Genomic DNA, 18,780 nt, shown 5'->3' with positions numbered 1-18,780 from the left:
AAGCACTCCTGTATTATCACTTATTCTAATTCTGCAAGGTAAACTGAGGTCTAGTTACTGTTTGAGTCAGTCTGCAGATCTTTCCCTACTTAATAAAGAGGTAGCTAAGGCTGAAGAACTGAGAAAGGTCTCTGTCTGCATTGCACACTCTTCTTGAGAAACATCTCTTCCCCATCTCAATGTCATACTCCAATGAGAAACCTGACTCTCTTCATCACAGGTTTCTCTGTCCAAAGACCCCTGAGAAAACTGTAAAATACCTCTACAGCACAGGGGAAGAGAGGTGGGAGGGTTTTTTGGGGGGAGGTAGGATGGGGCAAGGGTGTCAGCTTGTATGTTTTTCTATTAAAGTTTTGTTTACAGAGTGATACTGGCAAAAACAACTTCTGGATTTAAAACACTTTTGTCTATGATCAAAACTACTGCATATTCCTTCCATTTTCAAAGTCATATGACAAGCTCCCTTCTCCCTCAGGCTTCCTTCACTGAATTCAAGGCCCAAGCTGTAAGTTTTCACCTCCATTGCTGCTAGACTAGATGACAAAAGAGACACTGTACTGCCCGTACAGCTGTTTATTCCAGTGGCATTGGCTACTAGTAAACAACCAACAGAGACGTCCTTATGCAATTTCCTGTTCTTCTCAAACCTCGCTCTGATTCCACCACCAAAACAGCTCATAGCAGAATCACAAACCTCCTGTCTGCAAGGTGTCTGACACCTAGAGCTGCCTCTGTGATTCAGTACATTAGGTTCAGTTTTCTCAGCAAAAGACTGTTGTGATAAAAGAGGCAGAGATGGTTTTGCATGACTTAATAGTAAAGTTTTAGCATTTTTAAAATATAGCAGATTTTCTCATCAAAAGCTTTCTTAATTATCACTGTCTACTGCAGTACCAGAAAGTAGCTTTATTGCTTTTGCCTGCTTTCCTATAAAGACCCATGGAGAAGTGTTTTGGTTCTTCCCAGAATCTCTTTGGATACAGAAACAAAAAAGAAAAAAAAAAAGAAGCAGCTGGACTGTATCACAATTGTTCTTCTAAAGATATTTATTCTTTTTATGGTCAGTGCCGTAGCTACCCATGCATCCAGGTTCTCTTTTATTTTGTAGAGATTATATTTAATTTTGTTTTCTTCCCCCTTCGTCTCCCATTCTTTTCCAACTTTTTGGATTTGCCTTTCACTTTGCCATGTCCTTTTCTGGAGGGTTCTCTATCAGCAAACTAAGCTTCAAATTTACATAAAATAAACAAGTTTAGTTCCTTCTTTTGTGTTTAACTGAGAGAGCTTAGGAAGAGAGAAGAGTCTTGAAATTAATGTGAAAAAACTTATTATATACAGTAACTTGCAAAATTTTAAGTGTCATGAATTACATCATGCATAGTAAAGTCTAATGTTCACACGCAGCTATGTCATGCTGTTCCCATACCTGAAATTTCCATATTCTTTTCACATGCTTTCTGATGATATAATGTTCACCAAGCACAAGGAAACACTGTTGATACAATGTTAAAGCATACTATTAAAATAAAAATAGTCTTTCTGCATCCCCAGAGAGATGTTAATCTACTCACATTGAGCCTCTTAGGATAGTGATAGAGGAAGGTCTAATTGTGGTCTCAAGAAAATATTAAGTTGTTGTTTGGGTTTTTTTAAACAAGACTAAGACATGCTATAAATTCAAAGAAACTAAAGGACATCATGCTGAAGTTAACATTTCACAACAGGATTCTAACATCTAGCTTCTTTTAATGTATAGATATGTCTAGTTTACAGTAGAAAAGATAGCCCAAGTTACTCTCAGTTTTAAAAACCAAAGATTTCCTTCTCTGGGTTCAAAATAGCAGCACGCAACCATACTCTATCTCAGGATTGGCATACTTAATACAAACCTCTAAGTTTAGATATTTCAGCTATGACAGAATACGTTTGCTAACTAGCACTAGGTCATGTTCTGTTTGCTAACTAGTACTAGGTGATGTTAATAAATAAAAAGTAGCATATAAGTAAAAGCACTCCTCCCTTAAAAATGTAAGAAAATACATTTCATTAGCTATTTTGCAAGTAGACAGTTCAAAAATCATAAATCTCAGCTATTTCCAAGATTTAAGGCTGCAGCAACACTCAGATACATTAAACATCTTATGTTATTTAACAATAACAGTTACAGACTCCTGAAACGTACACAAGCAAATACTCATGGGAACATGACCAAACAACATAACCATGCATTCGAAATGATACTTCTCACATCTCAAGACTTTATACAGATGAAGTGAGTACTGCAGAAGAAACACTGGCTTGTTTTTTTACCTTGTATCTAGCTTTTTATTTCTGCCTGTGAATGTCCCATAGGTATTACGGTTTTAACAGGATTTCTTCATACTGTCTATTAGTACCAAACTAACTCTGTGGTTCAAACAACATCTTACCTAACTGTGTTTTACAATGTAACATTGCCTAGAAAAAAGTCATTAAGCAATCCAAGCGCCTTGAGTGGCATCATTCTCAGTCACACGATGGATTTGAAACAGCGAACGCAGCAAAAATGACTAGTAATTACTCTGAAATTTCCCAAAATATTCACTTCCATTGGAGATTAAAAAAAAAAAAGCCTGTCCACTTTAATTCTTACTGCTTTTACTTTTTCCCCTTCCTCAAATTAAAAAAAAAATTTAGCTAGTTACTTATCCTAAGGTAAAGCCATAGTTTAAGCAGCCAAAGAACCAGAATCCAACTAGCAGTGAGGCTTTGAGAATTGTTTCTTATGCCATGAATTTCTCATTTCCAAAAATTAAATCACAAAAACATCTTCAAAACACCTTTTCATGAACTTTATTTTATTCATTTTAACATAGGAATTCTTGGTTTGATTAACCGTTCACTGAAAGTTTTCCTTTCAATTTTCAAAAAAGGCAACATAAAATTGCTGTTACTGCTGAGGAATGTACAAAAGGACCCTAAAGATTTTGTTAAATCTAGTTTGGTTGTATAGAAATGTAGCAATCAAGAAGGATAATAGTCCTTGTAGTATGTGACTGCAGGCAATAACTACCATCCCAAGGCTGCCAAGAACATGAATGTTTTAATGAAGTAATTAAAGCTTCATTAACCTCTTCAAGCCTGAAACATGTATACTACATTAGTGCCATCCTGAATAAATGCCAAGACATGAAAATAAGTAACATGGGAAAACAAAGGGCCACTATAGTTTCAGCCTGTCTTTGAAAAAATCTGGGACCAGCAAGAACAGGAAGAGGCTGAAGGACTAGCAATAAAATAGCGAAGACCAAACTGAAGGATGGTCAGGGTATTAGGAAAAATTTTGAGTTAGAAAAGTATGTTATAGTCAAGCTTTTATTTTTCCTATAATTCAGTGGTCAGAAAAGCAAAAACCCTAAAAGACAAATATGACTGACCTTATCTTTGTAACTTCTTGGGCAGTTTTGATGATAACCCTGTGATGATCTGAGACTTGCGCTTTCCCCATTTCAGAAATCCTCCTAGACTTAAAAAAAAAAAATCTGCATTACAACCCAGATCTTGGATGCAGAAAAGGATGGGGGCTTTATTGTATATTAAAGTTTTCCTGTACATAGAAGTAAACCCAGAACATCAAAAAGTTCATGGAGGCTTTTCGCTCACTCTTATGCTGGTAGACAGCATTGCCATCAGGAAGTCTGGAATTTCATTTCCAGTAAGTATTTCCATTACTGGTGGTATCAAAAGCACAGTTCCATATGCCTGTTAGTATTTAAAACTGGTTTGGGCTGCTTAATGTAAATCTTTTGTTACTGCAAGGAACACAAAACCAGCATATATGCAAAGGCATAGGGCATGAAAGTCACACGTTTCCTGCTCAAGGGAGAGCATAGATTAATTCCATATGTAAAACACTGTGGTAAATACTACAGTACCCAGCCTATTATTATATCTACGAGCCTGGCATTGAGACCCTTCTATACTTCACGCACCCTGCATTCCGCATTCCATGGATGCACCCTACATTACTAGCCAGCCAAACAAAAAACCCCAATGAGCCCTATTCCCTTAACATCGCCATATAAAAGAACCTTCTGCTGAAGAGCTAAGTCTCATGAATGGATTTGGATCCAATCCAAATGACTTGGAATTTGTCTCTACCTATCTGGGCATCTCTGCTAGACATGCTTACATCTAACAGGCCCAATAAACAAGCCTGGTTTAAATCACAGGTGATAGGCAAATGGGTATGCATCTAACTTACAACAGCTGGCACAATTCATTGCAAAGAAGTAACAGTATGAAAATAAATTTACTTTCCACACTAACAGCAAATAGGAGATTCAAATTAGCATAAATGTGCACACATTTTGAAGTTCTGCAGCCAAGCCTTCTAATAAAAACGTCGAGGAAACATACCTGCTCTCCAGAGGTATCTTCTCACAAAGGCAATGATGACAAACAAGGACAGTAGTTACAAATTTTTTTTATTATTTTTCCCAAATTAATTCAGTCCAACCAACAGATGTATTCCACATATTTAAAAGAAAAAGTGAAATTAAAAAACATCAAAATTGACATACACATGAACAAAATGAGATTGTTTTTAGAAACTACATTCTTTCTTAAGACTCTCACTAGGTAGTGTTTTGCCTTAATCTTTCACCCAGAAGAGAGACTACCAGTTCCACAGGATTACTTTATCAGTGTAGACCCCACACTCTGACAGGCTTCTCACAGTCAGGTCTGAATACCAAACACAACAGTCAAAAGCCAGTAGTATTTCCTTATATATCACCCAAGCAACACAGGAGACAACTTCCTGGGAGATTTCAAAGGGCATTTTACCAACGTCACGATCTCAGTACACAAGTCCCTGCCCAGCCTGACTCACGCTGTGTCCACACTGACATTCCCTGCATTCATCCTGTGACAGCATTCCCTCTGCCAGAGCTCCAGTGCTGGCAGCTGCTCTCGACTGGCAGCTGACATTTTAAATGCTATGTAAGACCTCTGGCAGCTCCCTTTGCTGCTGCCAAAGGTAAAGCTACATTAATTCATGCAAAAAAGAGTTTAGCAACCCCCACAGCAGACTAGCTCTTAAAGCCCAAGAAAGCTGCAGATGCTTAGGGGACAGCCTGTTGCAAAATGAGGACAAGGTTGAGTGTGCAGAACTACAGACCCGGGAGCACATTTTAGACCAAGGCTCCCAACAGCTATGCATAAACTACCTAAAAGCTACTTTAGAGATGTCTCACTGCAGGACACTTTGAGTCCCTGCCATTGTGGGGACACAATGTCTGCTATGCAGACTGCACAAGCAGGAAGCTACAGGGCTGCAGAGTCACGGCCCTCCTGTGATGGACAGGAAGGAGCCCTGGCACAAGGAATGACCACAGACGAAGAGCAACTCCCCTCCCTCTACTGAGCCTAAAACAGTTATAAAATAACCTAGCCCATCCCAATGCTCCTCAAAATACAAAGTTCTTCCCATCACCAGTGGAAGAAAATCATTAGTGAGGGGGAGCCGTAAGAGTGGTGTCAAGCACTGTCAGTAAGCATCATTCATGGAGAAACGGGAAGAGAGGTGACAGCTCCCTCCTGCGTTCTGCCGCCGCCCCAGAGAAGGCTGACAGGTCTCTGCTCCTGGGCAGTGCAGAGAGGGCAAAGGTAGACACCACCACAAGGCAGCCCAGGGCACAGATCCTGCTGCAGGTACTGCCCTTGCACGCAAAGCCATGAGACAGCACATTCAGAAGATGCCAAGTGCTGCACTTCCTTCCCTCCCCTCAGTGAGGGGATAGGGTAAGGCCCAGGCAGCCGCGAGCTAGTGCTTTACACTGATAATCTTGACACTTTACAAAGAAAACGTGAAGAAAACATGTTGCATCCAGGGGAAGGCCACCTAGGATCTTAAGTCTGGCATGAAGGAATGTTCCCTATGTGCTAGGGCTTGCTGAGGATGGGAAACCACTTCCTGCTTGCCCAAAGAGCTGTGCACAGTATAATTAGCACTTGCTTGTACTATTAAACATCACCAGATGTTATCTGAAGGGTCACTGCGAACTCCTAATGCAATGCTGAATTATTTAACTCCCCTGGACCCACAGGCAGCCATAAATTGAGTGTCCATATTGGGAGCAGCCCCACGTGAAGCTAAGCTACTCTGTTATTTTTGCACATTACATAGTCTTATTTAGTGCTGCCTTTTCACTCTTGAGGTGACTCTCCAAGAGCAATCCTCATGTGTGATAGGTGTTAATTCAATGTTTTTAAATATATCTAGTGGCTATGTCACTGTGAGCTTTTTTTGAACCTCTGAAATAACTGAACCACTTCGGTGACTGACATTACCATCATGGTATGCATTCAAGGCCACCCTCCTTTCTTCTTGCTTTCCCACACATAAGCTTTTGCTATGTTGCTGTACATAGAGATGCCTTCCCCCCCGCCACCCCCCACCCTTAGAGGAGAGGGTTAGATAACATACAAGCCCATGTTCCAGAAAGGATGTATGCAATACACCCTACTAGTCTGCACATTTAAAAAGACTGCAGATTTCCAAGCTACATGTTAGATAGAAAAGTTACAGTCTGGCCATGAGCCTAAGCCAGCAAATTCCATATGAGATTTGCTTGGATCTCACAGACTCTACATGATACCAGCCCAATTCTGTTTCCAAACTCTCACTGAACAAAGCGGATGTTGGCCTGCTAGCGCATGTGTTTTACTCCCAATGACACCAGGAAGGTTTTGACAAGTGCGTCAACAGGTCAAATACCCTGAAACTGTTTTGTTCAGACTACTAATGCTAGAGACTGCTCTGTAGTTTTACGCACACAATGTTGAAAATCTTAAGTCAAGCTGATACAAGAATTCAGTGCTACTAAATAAATCCATGGTCCTGCAAAATGCAGGTTTTCTATTTCTCTTTACAACTGTAATTTCAGCCTCAAACCCGTTTGGGAATTTACACAAAAGATTAATGCTACCACAGAAAAGAAAACTAACTTCTTAAGCTAATATCTGAACACTCCGTGTCTTGAAACCAGAGTAAGAAGAAAATCTTTAACAAAAATGCCAAAGAATCTTGGCTGCTGATTTATAATTAATTAAAATAATCCCCCACTGGTGTCGATTAAAAAGGTCTTGGCATAAATTACAGTGTCAGAGGACAGAAAAGCACTTGCATGCTCATAAAGATTATAGCAGAAAACACTATTTAAGAACAGCACAACACAATGTTTAGCACCAAACTTAAAACTGAGGGTTTTTTTTTTTTTATCTCATGCAGTTTAACTTCAGAGGGCTGCTCACCTACCTACTAGACCTACAAGACTATTTACTACAATGGTCCTTCTCAAGTGAAAATACTTTTTCCATAGTAAGTGTCCCATTTAAAGCTTTACTTTCCCACAGCATTTTCGACTCTTAGAAACTGATTTTTTTATTTCCTACAATTCTGCATACACTTCTTTAGACATGGAAGACCACAATCTCTTTTTTTAAGATACAGATCATAGAAAATTATTTAATGATTCCTTATTTTTAAATTAATACTTTGAGTCCAATGTTTTACACATTCAATAAAGAGTCCAAAATCCTGAGATATAAAAGCCCCTTTCTAACAACAGTTACAGAAAAATTAAAATAATCAGTGTTCCCTTTTTAAAGATATTAATTTGCTCTTTAGCCTGCTTCATATTTAGGGAGCTAAGATCAGAGAAATGGAAATCTAGCAAAAAAACACCTTTAAAGATGCTGAATTCTATAATTGTCCCTTCTTTACCTTGTACTAATTCTTCTTGTTCTCCCCTCACCCTACCTTCCATATAAGGGCCAATTTTACTGATTTTTTTTTTTTCTTCCTTATTGCCAGGACTGGATGGTGCAGTCAGTAGGTTTCAGATTCTCAGATAAGATTTTCAGAGAAATGCTTCAAAACTTCCTGTGCAATTCTGGAAAAGTTATTTGAGGCTTAAACAGCAAAGTAACCAGCAGTGCAATGAACTGCTGGATTGTGGTATCCTGAACTTTCACACATCTCTTCTTCTATCAGTAGACGTGGACTTGCCAAAGATTGAAAAGGGGAGAGGCCTTCAGCTGGTTTTCCTTAAAGTGCTGACAGTGCAGAAGAGCTCTAAAGAACACTGCATCAGCACTGGCTACATTTCTACTGTTGGCAAATACAGAATGGCTCTGTCATTTTGATATTCGTTAGCAACTTGCCAAGGGTTGCAAACTTCAGGTTTGGAGGGAATTTTTGAGTTTTGTTTTTCTGGGGTTTTTGTTGTGTTTTCAGTTTTGTTTGTTTGTTTTGGTTTTTTAACAGAACAATACAGAAGAAAACAAGCACTGCAAATAAGACCACCAACCTCTGTAACAGGAAATCGATCCCCCACCAACAGCATAATTGAAAAATCAAAGCTGAAGTGTTCCAGAAAAGACATCCCAAATCACAGAATCACAGAATGATAGGGGTTGGAAGGGACCTCTGGAGACCATCTAGTCCAACCCCCCCACCAGAGCAGGTTCATCTAGAGCAGATTGCACAGGAATGCGTCCAGGCAAGTTTTGAGTATCTCCAGAGAAGGAGACTCCACAACCTCTCTGGGCAGCTTGTTCCAGTGCTCTGCCACCCTCAAAGTAAGGAAGTTCCTCCTCATGTTTAGATGGAACTTCCTATGACCAAGTTTGTGCCCATTACCTCTTGTCCTGTCACTGGGCACCACTGAAAAAAGGCTGGCTGCATCCTGCTGGCACCCACCCCTTAAGTATTTATAAGCATTAATAAGATCCCCCCTCAGTCTTCTCTTCTCCAGACTAATGAGACCCAAGTCCCTCAGCCTTTCCTCATAAGAAAGATGTTCCAGCCCCCTAATCATCAAATCTATGGTATTAGTCTACACAATCCTCTTTACATAGGCTTTCTATTTCAAACAGGTAGGATAATACTACTTTGGGAAAGACAACATCAGTTTGTATTCTGACATTTACCTGTTTTCTTAAGATTTTGCACCTCTAGAGCTCCTAGCATACAACTGTGCATACAAAAGAGCCACATGGCAGCCTTCTCTCCATTTAGTTTTTAAAATTTTTTTCATTATTAATCAAATCTTGGATGCGGGTGTTAGGACAGGAGTGTGTGAATTCTTACAGAGAAGGAAAATGATTAAAGCGTAAACTTTATGAACAGGCTGTGGAGGGGGGGAGGTATCCCGTTCCCACAGACTAATTTAAAAGTTCATCATAATGAAGGCCTGCTATTTACTGTAGCATACTGATGTTGCACAACTACATTTCTATTAATACGATGCATACATTAGTGTGATGAGTACTGTACTGACTAAAACTAGCCAAGTGTCATTGACTGAAAACTGACACACTTCAGCACTTGTGACGCTCATTAATGCATCTCTGAACAATAGTTTGACAATCAACAGCCTAAGAAATTTACCTGTAACTGCAAATCCAGTATAATTTTTAGTCTGAGATACCAATTTTTCTTCTTCACACTAATAACAAGTTAAACCTGTGGTATGTTAAATCAGTCTTTACATAAGGCTAGGATTCCCTTCATGAAACTTAAATTCTGAATATTCTTCTTTAAGTCTCACATAAAGAGATTAAATACTGTAGCATCCACAAATTACAAAAGCTCCTGGAGATTTAATTATTAACTAGAGATTATTACTCCATTAAAGATGTTTCATGCACACACGCTACACTAGATGTTTGCACAGTTTTAAAAGTTGGCAGGAGGATCTAACAGAGGGTTTCTTTAAAAAAACAATCTCCTGATTCTTATCTAGTAGGCACATATTTGTGGTAGCTATGTCTTTATACCAATAGAACAATATATTTTAATTAAAGTCATCAAGTCCCATAGCTTTACCCCTTGTTAAGCACAAATGGCAGCAAAAAAACCCTTAAGAACATAACACTTTAGAAAGTCAAAAGAAATTTCAAAAGTAACATCTCTGAAAGCTTCTCGTTCCTGAATTCTGTATTCCTTATGAAACAGAGGAAGAATCCCTCAAGTTCCAGAGATTCTGGTGTGTGTCCCCCGCAAAAAAAGGGGGGGAAAAAACCCAGTAACACCAGGCCCATCAGTCACATTCCACGGTTGGAGGCTCCCAGCCAGTGCTTTGATGATTGTATCGCCTTCTATAGCAAGCTTATGTCTCTGTTCTGGCTCTTCAACTCAAGTACTTGCTCGCTAATCTCATGGATCTTTGGACACCACTGGACAACAGAAGATCACCGGGCAGCTGTGCTTCTTCAAATATCTACGAATGTTGATACCATTTTTCACATCTTCTGCAAGTATACCTTTTCTCACACAGATGCTTACAAAAGTCCCCATCCAAAAAAACCCAACTAAATCCCAAACCTTTTAATCAACAACACAGCTGATAACCATTAATAAAAAAACCTCTTTTCTAGAAGACATGATTTCATTAATTCCATACTGTCTTTCCTACTAAAAACACCCAACTATTCTACATACTTTTCCCTGTTGTACAGGGGTAGCTCTATACAACCCTGTGCTTAACATAAAGCATCATTAAAAGCAAGGGACTCCCAGGTTCCTGCCTTGATGCTTGATTTCATCATATTACAGCTCAAATGTCTAAGGTGAGTGGCCTTCAGGTGCAACATACTTTACAACTAGAGGGCAAGAACTCCTGTCTCCAAGAACCTCCCGACCTTTACTACAGAAATAACTCATTAAGTTATGTAATGAAAAACAGGTCAGAAACACATTTAAAAACTGCTTTGAGTAAGTTTTCAATGAGGGGATTTCTGTGCTTAGTTGAAGGAGCAGAACTGAAAAGAAAAAAGAAACTTAGCACCTACCATAGCACACTCGAAAGATGAAAATAAAACTACTCATGTTGTTATTCATAGAAATTACTGCTTGGAAGCCTTTTTTGAAGTGTTACAATACTATACTAATATAAATACTAGTAACATATCCTGACTCCAAAATGTGCTACTTATCTCACCTTTGAGAAAGCAGTGTGACAGAGAAGAACCTTAGAAGTTACACACTTTAAACATGAAAAGGTAGTAGAGGTCATTTAATTTTACTAAATCTTCACAACATATTTCCAGTAACCTTCAGTACAATGGGTTTCAAAAATTACCCCAAAACACAAAGTTTCTTGGACACAAAACCAAAAAGTATCCTCAATTCTGCATTTTTCCACAAGAGGACACTAAAATAATGAGAAAAATAGTTGTACAAAACTGTACAACTACCATGTACATGTACTAATGAACCACATTCGTTAGTTAAGGAGAACATTTTTCACTTAAAAAATATTTTGCAGTCAAGTAGACATTAATATGCAACTACTTTTCTCCTAATGTGCATTTTAGTCATTCTAGTGATTAGTATTTGGCTTATAGCATGCCTCAGGTGACACAAAAACCAGATATATTTAAGCTTGTTGGAGACTAAAATCAACAATTAAGTGATGCCACAGAAATAATCTTGTATTTCATTTGAAAATGCACTACTAACTGTAAATTTACAGAGAAGCAAGCACATGCTTAACTTCACAGTACGACTTCAAAGAACAACTACAGACACCAAGAAGAGCGCCTGTGCGTTAGCGGGATCGGGCCACGCTCACTCCTCCACTCCTCTCCCAACCCTACGGCCAGGCAGCAGCTAAGTTACGTTTAGCTGTGAGGAAAAAAAGCGAGTAAAACAAACTAAAACTGCAGCCCGCACCCCCCTGCTCCGGCAAGGGCCCCTTGTAGGTAGAAAAGCTGCGTGAAGGAAAGCAGACCGCGGTGGTGCGGGAGGCTGCCCGGGTGGCTGCTGCCGCGCCTCCCCTCCCCTCCCCTCCCCTCCCCTCAGGACGGAGGCCCAGTGCCCGAGCGCGCTAACGGCCCGGCTCGCGGGCCCTGCTCTCACGAGCGGGGCAAGGCTCCCACGCCCACGGGAAGCCCTTACAAGCTCTCTCCCGCACCTGCAGGCCACGCTGCCTCCTCACTTACCTAGTGCAACTCAATTTTAATCACTTCCTACTCCCTCCCGCGCCCGCTGCAAACCCGGGGACCCCGCGGCGCGCATTGGACGCGCCGCACCAGCACGGACTGGGCGAGGAGGCGAATGGCGGCGGCAGGAGCCTCCCCCCGGCCCTGAGGTCCGTCCCGGCCTCCCCGCGGGCGGCGTTTCCCGCCGCTACTCTCAGGAGCAGGGTAACGTGTGGGGGTGGCGACAGCCAAGCGCCATTTACCACGGCCGAACGCGGGGTGCGGCGGCGGGCAGGAGGCGCGGCGCTGCCCTGGCCGCCTGCGGGGGTTACATGCTGCGGCTCCTACACCGCTCCTCGTACTTAGTCGACAACTGCGCACCTCAGCCGGGCGAGCCCGGCGCTGGGCTGCGGAGCCTGCCCTCGGCCGGCAGCAGCAGCCGGCGCGACAGCGAGCACGGCGACAGACGCGCCCCGGCGTGCCGGGTCGGCTCTCGCGAGAGCGGCGCCGGCGCCCATTTTCCCCGTTGATTGGCAGTGGCGGAGGGGGCGGAGGCTGCGGTGCTGCCCTCGCCGGCTGGGGCGGTGGCGGAGGAGGATGAGCCGCTGGCGTCCGCCCGCCTCTCGCTGCTGACGACGACGCTCAGCTTAGCCTGCTGCGGGCCCAGCGCCGCGCCACCGGCCATGGTGCCCAGCGAGGAGAACCAGCTCGTCCCTAAAGAGGTGAGGCGGAGCGGCGTCGGCGCGGGGGAGCCTCGGGCCGGGCGCCGCAGGGGCGGTCGGTGGTGGTTCCTGCGGCGCGCGGGAGGCCCGGGGTGTCGGGGCCGGCTGAGGAGGGGGGTGGAGGAGGCCTGGCCCGGCCTGGCTTGGCTTCGCTGCCTCGGTGCGAGGCCCGGCGGGAGGGAGGGCCCGTCTTTGTGAAGGGGCCGGGCAGCCTTTGGCCCGAGGGGGGCCGGGCTGGGGGTTAATGGTGCTGCGCGGGGCAGGGGGGAGGCTATTCCGTCCGGGCTGGTGTGGGGAGGAGGAGGCCGGGGCCGACCCTGGGCTGCGCAAGGCCCCGGAGGCGGCCGGAGAGTTGCACCTGTCTGTGCCGCGGCATGCGGGGAGGCCGGCCTGCGTGGCGGCGGGGCCGGGCCGGCGGCGCCTGCGCTCGGCCGCGGGCCGGGCCGCTGCCCGTGTCAGAGGTCTTGTGCGGAGCCCTCCGGGAGGGCAGCCCGCCTCCGTGCTGGGGGGGAGCGGAGGCCGCGGGTGAGGGCCCTGAGCTGAGGGGGCAGAGGTGAGGGCAGGCCCCGGTAGCGAGGCGGGTCTCTAGGGGCCCGAGGGCGTCCTCGGCTGGGGGGAAAGGGGCCGGCGTGCGAAACGGCAGCCGGGGGGGCCGGTTTGTGGGGCGGCTCCGCGCCTCCCCGGCGCCGGTGCGAATCGCTGCGGAAAGCGGGCGGTAGTGCCTGCGCTGGCTGCCGGAGAAAATGTGGCCCGGCTCGGCAGTGGATTGAGTTTCCTTTATTGTGGGCCCCTCGTCTCCTCTCTGCTGCAGGAGGAAGGGAGAAGGCTTGGGTTTGGCCATAGGCTAAAGATAAGAGCCTGCGTGAAAGAGGAAGGCTAAGCCTCTGTCCTGCAGCGATAGGCAAATGACACGTGTCAACTAAGAGCGATACGGTTCAGGGGAAGGAGTCTTCCAGTGATGGCATGAAATGTTGGAAACAGTTGTTCGTGGAGTAATATTAGCAGAAACTTTATTTCATGAGCAGGTAGGCTTACATATTCAGCCAACTTTCTGGGCAGTTGTACTATTCTGATAAATTACTCAAACCTTTCCTGTTGTTTTTAATCAAATGTCAGTGGTTTGTTACATCTACCTGTTCCATCGTGTATTCTTATGGGAAGCTTTGTGAGGCAACGACTTAAATTTTGTAGAGTTTAGGAAAAAGAGGTGACCCTTAAATGGTATTCTTGAGCAGAACTGTGAAACATATACCAATACTGAATTTTAGAAACAGATTTTTGTGCGTACAATTATACAGGTAAGTACAGGATGTATGTAGGATAAAGGTAAACTTTACCTCTTGTTTGCTTTCTTAAACTCCTGAGGTTTAAAGGACTATGTTAAGTCTTTTTACAGGAAAGAGAAATCTCCAGAAACTTCAAACAAGGGGTAGAATGTAGTAGCTAGTATGCTTAAATACCCACTTTAAAAAAAATCTTCAAAAACATAAGACCAGGGATAGAAGATGGTAGCTAGTATACTTAAATATTTCATTTTAAAAACAAACAAACATAGAGATAAAGGAGACTGGCAGGAGAAACCTTGTGGCATTAGTTGTAGTTAACTGGAACAGACAAGGTGATTAATAAAAGCAGCTAGCTGAGGCTGTTTCTTTAGTTATATGTATTAATAGTATCCCTGTTGGCTTTAAAGTTGTATTCAGAATATATGTATGATTCAGATGTGTATTTTTAACTGGCTCATTGGACTAGGATTTTGAAGGCACTTTTATCTGTAGGGGGGGAGAAGTATGGGTAAAGGAAGATGAGTACATGTTATTATAGATATGGATATCTTAAACATACAATGTGAAATCTAGAAACTTTGATAACCCTAGTGTAAGTTGCTTTTTCTCAGTAGGTTTTCTCAACTTCTTTATTGTGCCCCCATGCATTTTGTAAGTAAACAAAACTGAACAGAATATAAGAAAAATCAAATTGAGGAGGAAAACAGATTAGCTATTCGTGTTAAGCCCATCTAGTTATATATATGTTGTCATAGAAGTTTATCTTCAGCTTTTCCAATGTTTTTCAGTATATCCTCATTTTTATTTTCAGTGATAGGAATTTTAGCAAATCTTGTGCTACGTTATTCACATTAAGCCCTTCTGAGATTCATTAACAGTCTCATTGCAGAGAACACTCTGAGTTACAGGTAAACAGAATTCTCCAGGTCTCCGAGTTCTCAGCAGCCTTCTCCTAAATGTTCCTGTTATGCCATTATCAGCAGCTGGAGGCAAAGCAGATGGTTTGGAGTTTCAGTTCTGCCCTTCAGGGGTGGATAAAGGATTACAGTTCATGTTTTTTGTCCCTTCCTAACGAGCTGAGTGGTATCACTTGTATAGTTCACTGTCTTGTGCTGTTTCAAAGATTAAACTGGGATGTGAACCAATGTCTGCTAAAGATGAGTAGAGAACTGTATTTTTCCTTTGCATTCCAGAGTAAAAGAGCAAGAAGAAATATAATGTTGTTTGCTTTAGGCCGATCTGGGGAATGACTAATCATCTAAAGGAGTGGATGGGAAAAGGATTTTGGTTCTTGTCTACAAGCTTACATGATGCCATGGTAGATATGGTAGTAGGAGGTATCTATAACACTAACAGCCTCTGTTTTGAGAATGGAAAGATAGGTTTTAGGTTGTTTATAAGTCTTCAGTTTGCGTTTGTATGTGTATATATACCTATGCATGCTAACAGGAGCTCAGATTGCTGTTTTTAAAGTATATTGCATGGATTTTTTCATTAGTTTTTGCAAAGAGAAATAGCATGTTTTCATGGATACAAAATACTAGTAGTTTCACTGCTGCACTTACAATATCTTTTATTAGTCTCTTATGAAAATTTTTCTTTTGGACATTGCATAAGTTCAACTGCATCTCTAAAGTACAGGTAATCAGGGCCTTGTTATTTTCTCTTGCTCATAACTTTGGCATAAAGTTCTTTTTCATTTGGAACAGATGGATTAAAGCAGTTTCTGGTAAGCCAGTGTTGGGATTTCTTTTCATATTAGGATTTTTGCCGAAGTTATACAAGCATGTAGTAAATTCATTCTTGCATCCTTACCACTGCCTAATGCTTTCCAAACTGTTTCTGTAATTGTGTGACCACTAATTCCTCATGGTGGAGGCAATGAGAATCCCTCTTCACTAGATCTGCGGTTCAGTGTGAACTGGTCTGTGTATCTTTTCCTTCCAATCCTCAATTCCTTTTCTCCATCTTAAAGATAAGTCATTCAATTTAGTCTTCTTTTTTATATCCAATGAAACAGAAGGCATTGAGTAACATACAGGACATTGCTGCACCCTGCTAGTAAATGCTAAGTATGTTCTTTAAAAATTGCTTTGTTATTAGGTGTCAATTTTTCCCCTATTAGTCTAGTAAAATAGTACCCTTGGGGAGGGAAGAGGAATAATACAAGTAAGATAATAATGGAAATAAGTAGAAAATGGTGCTATTAGAAGGGAAACCACTTCTACGGCTTTCAGTGTTTCTGAGAGGAAAAGTAGACCTGAAACTTACTTTGGGCAAATCTACCTCAAATAGAAAATAATAAAATATTCTAATCAACACAGCTGATGAGAAAGTTAGGTGCATATGTTTGTTTACTGGTAATGTAAGTGAACGTTACTAAGACTTTTCTTGAAAATCAAGATGTATCAGAACTTTGTGACTATTGCCCAGAATTGGTCAGAATATAAAAAGTATGTTCTGCTATGAGGTTTTTCAAGTGTCTGTGCCACTAATTAAATAAATGCTGTGCAGATACTTTCTCAACATGTTCCAGCATGAACTATGCAAAGTACATCTGTCAGAATAGGTATATATATGCTTTGTACTTGCTGCCATTAAATCAAAGAAGGTAGTGTGAGTTCTCTCTCAGCTAACTAACGTGAGTCTTTTCATCCCTACACTAATGAATCCATTTTTTATCTTCTGCATTGAACAAATAAAATACGTTTCTTGATGGGTATCACTCTAACTTCATTAGAAGAACAGGAATCTGATTAAGATATTTTGCAATTCTGTTTAGTAAAGGGATGCTGTTCTTTTCAATGCTGATGACATCCTTGTTCCGTCATTCCTGTGTATTAAGATATTCTACAAGTGGTTACAGCTTGCGTAATCATTGTTTTTTCCTGCTTTCCTTCTGGTGTACTCCGTTGTAAAACAGAAAGGTATGATTGTGACAAATAGAGAAACTGACTAATTCATTGACTGAGCAGATATTCTGGAAATCAAATTTAGGAACCAAACAGAAAATCCACACAGAATTCCTAAGTCATTTGTTCCTTGCAAACATTCGCTTTCTGAATGATATTCACATAGTAATTTAGTTTGAATAAGGCATGAGAGTAGAATGCAAGACTTTTCCCTGCTTAGTTCAACCACTGGGCTTTTCAGCCATGATTTCCCTTGCTATATACATCTGGGTATTTGATCTGTAGTATAAGAGAGATGATCAGGGTAATTATCTAATAGCACCTTGAGATCATCTGATGAAAAGTTTTTGCCTAAGAGGTACCAACTACCTCTTAGGTAGTACTTGGTACTGGAACCTCAGTCTTTAAATGTTGCTAGCTGAAGTTATTACTCAGTAGAATAATCTGACAACTAAATAACATATCACTTTATTTTTTTTCCTGCGGTAATACATTTTGAACGTCACCACAAATATGAAATGGAGTTTCCTCTAGTGTTTTGTAGGTCACTGATAATTAAAGTTTCTAAATCAAATGAGTACAGTAGGATAAGTATAATCCTTAATTTTTTCGTGCAGGTACACACTGTTTCTCAAACTCGTAATGAACTTTCTCCTAAGCTGTGAAGTAGTTATGTAGAGGCAGAGAATACTTGAAAGATCTGTCAATGTTACATTCTACACTGTCTTTCTTGAGCTCAGAATTTCAGTATACAACACACAAGTTTCTAGTGCTTGCTTTGTTGCTGTTTTTAAATAGAGAAAGTTCACTAATTCTATTGTCTGTTGTTTCTAAAACCTAAGTACCTGTGGATTTAGATCAATGTGGCCTTGCATCATAGTTTTAAAATATGAATTGTCCTACCACAGAAATACTGATGAAAATCATTATTATACAACTTCCTTTTGCTGATGGTTGTGGGGGGGAGGGTACATTGCAATTGATGCAGTAGTGCACTAAAATATGTGCAGATGTTCACTTATCCAGTCACAGCTCCACTCTTTTTGTTGTATTTGAAAATATATTGGGGTTTATGTAAGAAACTAAGTGTGAAAGTTATGACTCTAGAAAATTGAGTTAATATACATATCCAGCCTTTTTATTCAGTTTGAAAAAGTTTTTGATTCTTTTTCTGAACACTTAAAGCTGATATTTGACACTTTATCCCTTTGAGAATTAATATGGTATACCTTCAGGTGAGCTGCCGGTTTAGCATTTTGTTGTTTTTTTGTCTTGAACAAAATATTCTCGAAACAATGCCACTAGTAACTAAACAACTGATAATTGAAAATACTAGTAAGTCTTCAAATTTTTTTGTAAACTTCTGATAAATTGATAACCAACTTGCTCACGTTTCAGCTGCTGTGAAGTGTGTAGTATTTTCTTTGTTTTTTGCAATGCTTGGCATGTAATCAGCTTGCACTGAACAAATGGTCTTGCACAGCATTGGCAGATGAAATAACATATCCTTCTAAAAAGGATATATTGACCATGTTCTAAAAAATTAAGAGGTAAAATTGGTGAAAATAGCTTGATTGAATTTAATCTTTGAGATTGTGACCACAGGATACTTTAGGTGCTTCTGAAAAGTGACAACAAATTATTTTTAGATTGGTAGTTCTGTGAATAGCTTAAAACTGGTTATTGTGCTGCAGTTCAGGTATATCTTCTCAATAATCAGACGCGATGCAAGCCTTTTAAGTAACATTCATTATGCATGAGTTCCATAGGATTGGTGAATGCTCTAATTCTGAAGTTCTGTGAGAAATACACTTGGTACACTATGAAAGTTTTCACTGTAAATAATGTCTGAAAACAGATTTAAGTACCATTTTTTGGAGAAGTCTGGCA

At 41.3% G+C, this 18,780-nt stretch overlaps 1 protein-coding gene across 1 annotated transcript in view; it reads left to right on the top strand.

Annotated features, from left to right (window-relative positions):
* The first annotated feature begins 12,617 nt into the window (after positions 1 to 12,617).
* The window catches only part of USP47 (ubiquitin specific peptidase 47), a 58,650-nt gene continuing 52,487 nt past the window's right edge, over positions 12,618 to 18,780 (top strand). The window contains exon 1 of the mRNA XM_059825716.1: positions 12,618 to 12,692. Within this exon, the coding sequence (XP_059681699.1) occupies positions 12,654 to 12,692 (39 nt within the window). The 5' untranslated portion in view covers positions 12,618 to 12,653. The remainder of the gene's footprint in view (positions 12,693 to 18,780) is intronic.

Source organism: Gavia stellata, chromosome 17, assembly GCF_030936135.1.
Source record: "Gavia stellata isolate bGavSte3 chromosome 17, bGavSte3.hap2, whole genome shotgun sequence".
NCBI classification, from domain to species: domain Eukaryota; kingdom Metazoa; phylum Chordata; class Aves; order Gaviiformes; family Gaviidae; genus Gavia; species Gavia stellata.
This window is presented reverse-complemented; position numbering and strand designations above follow the sequence as displayed.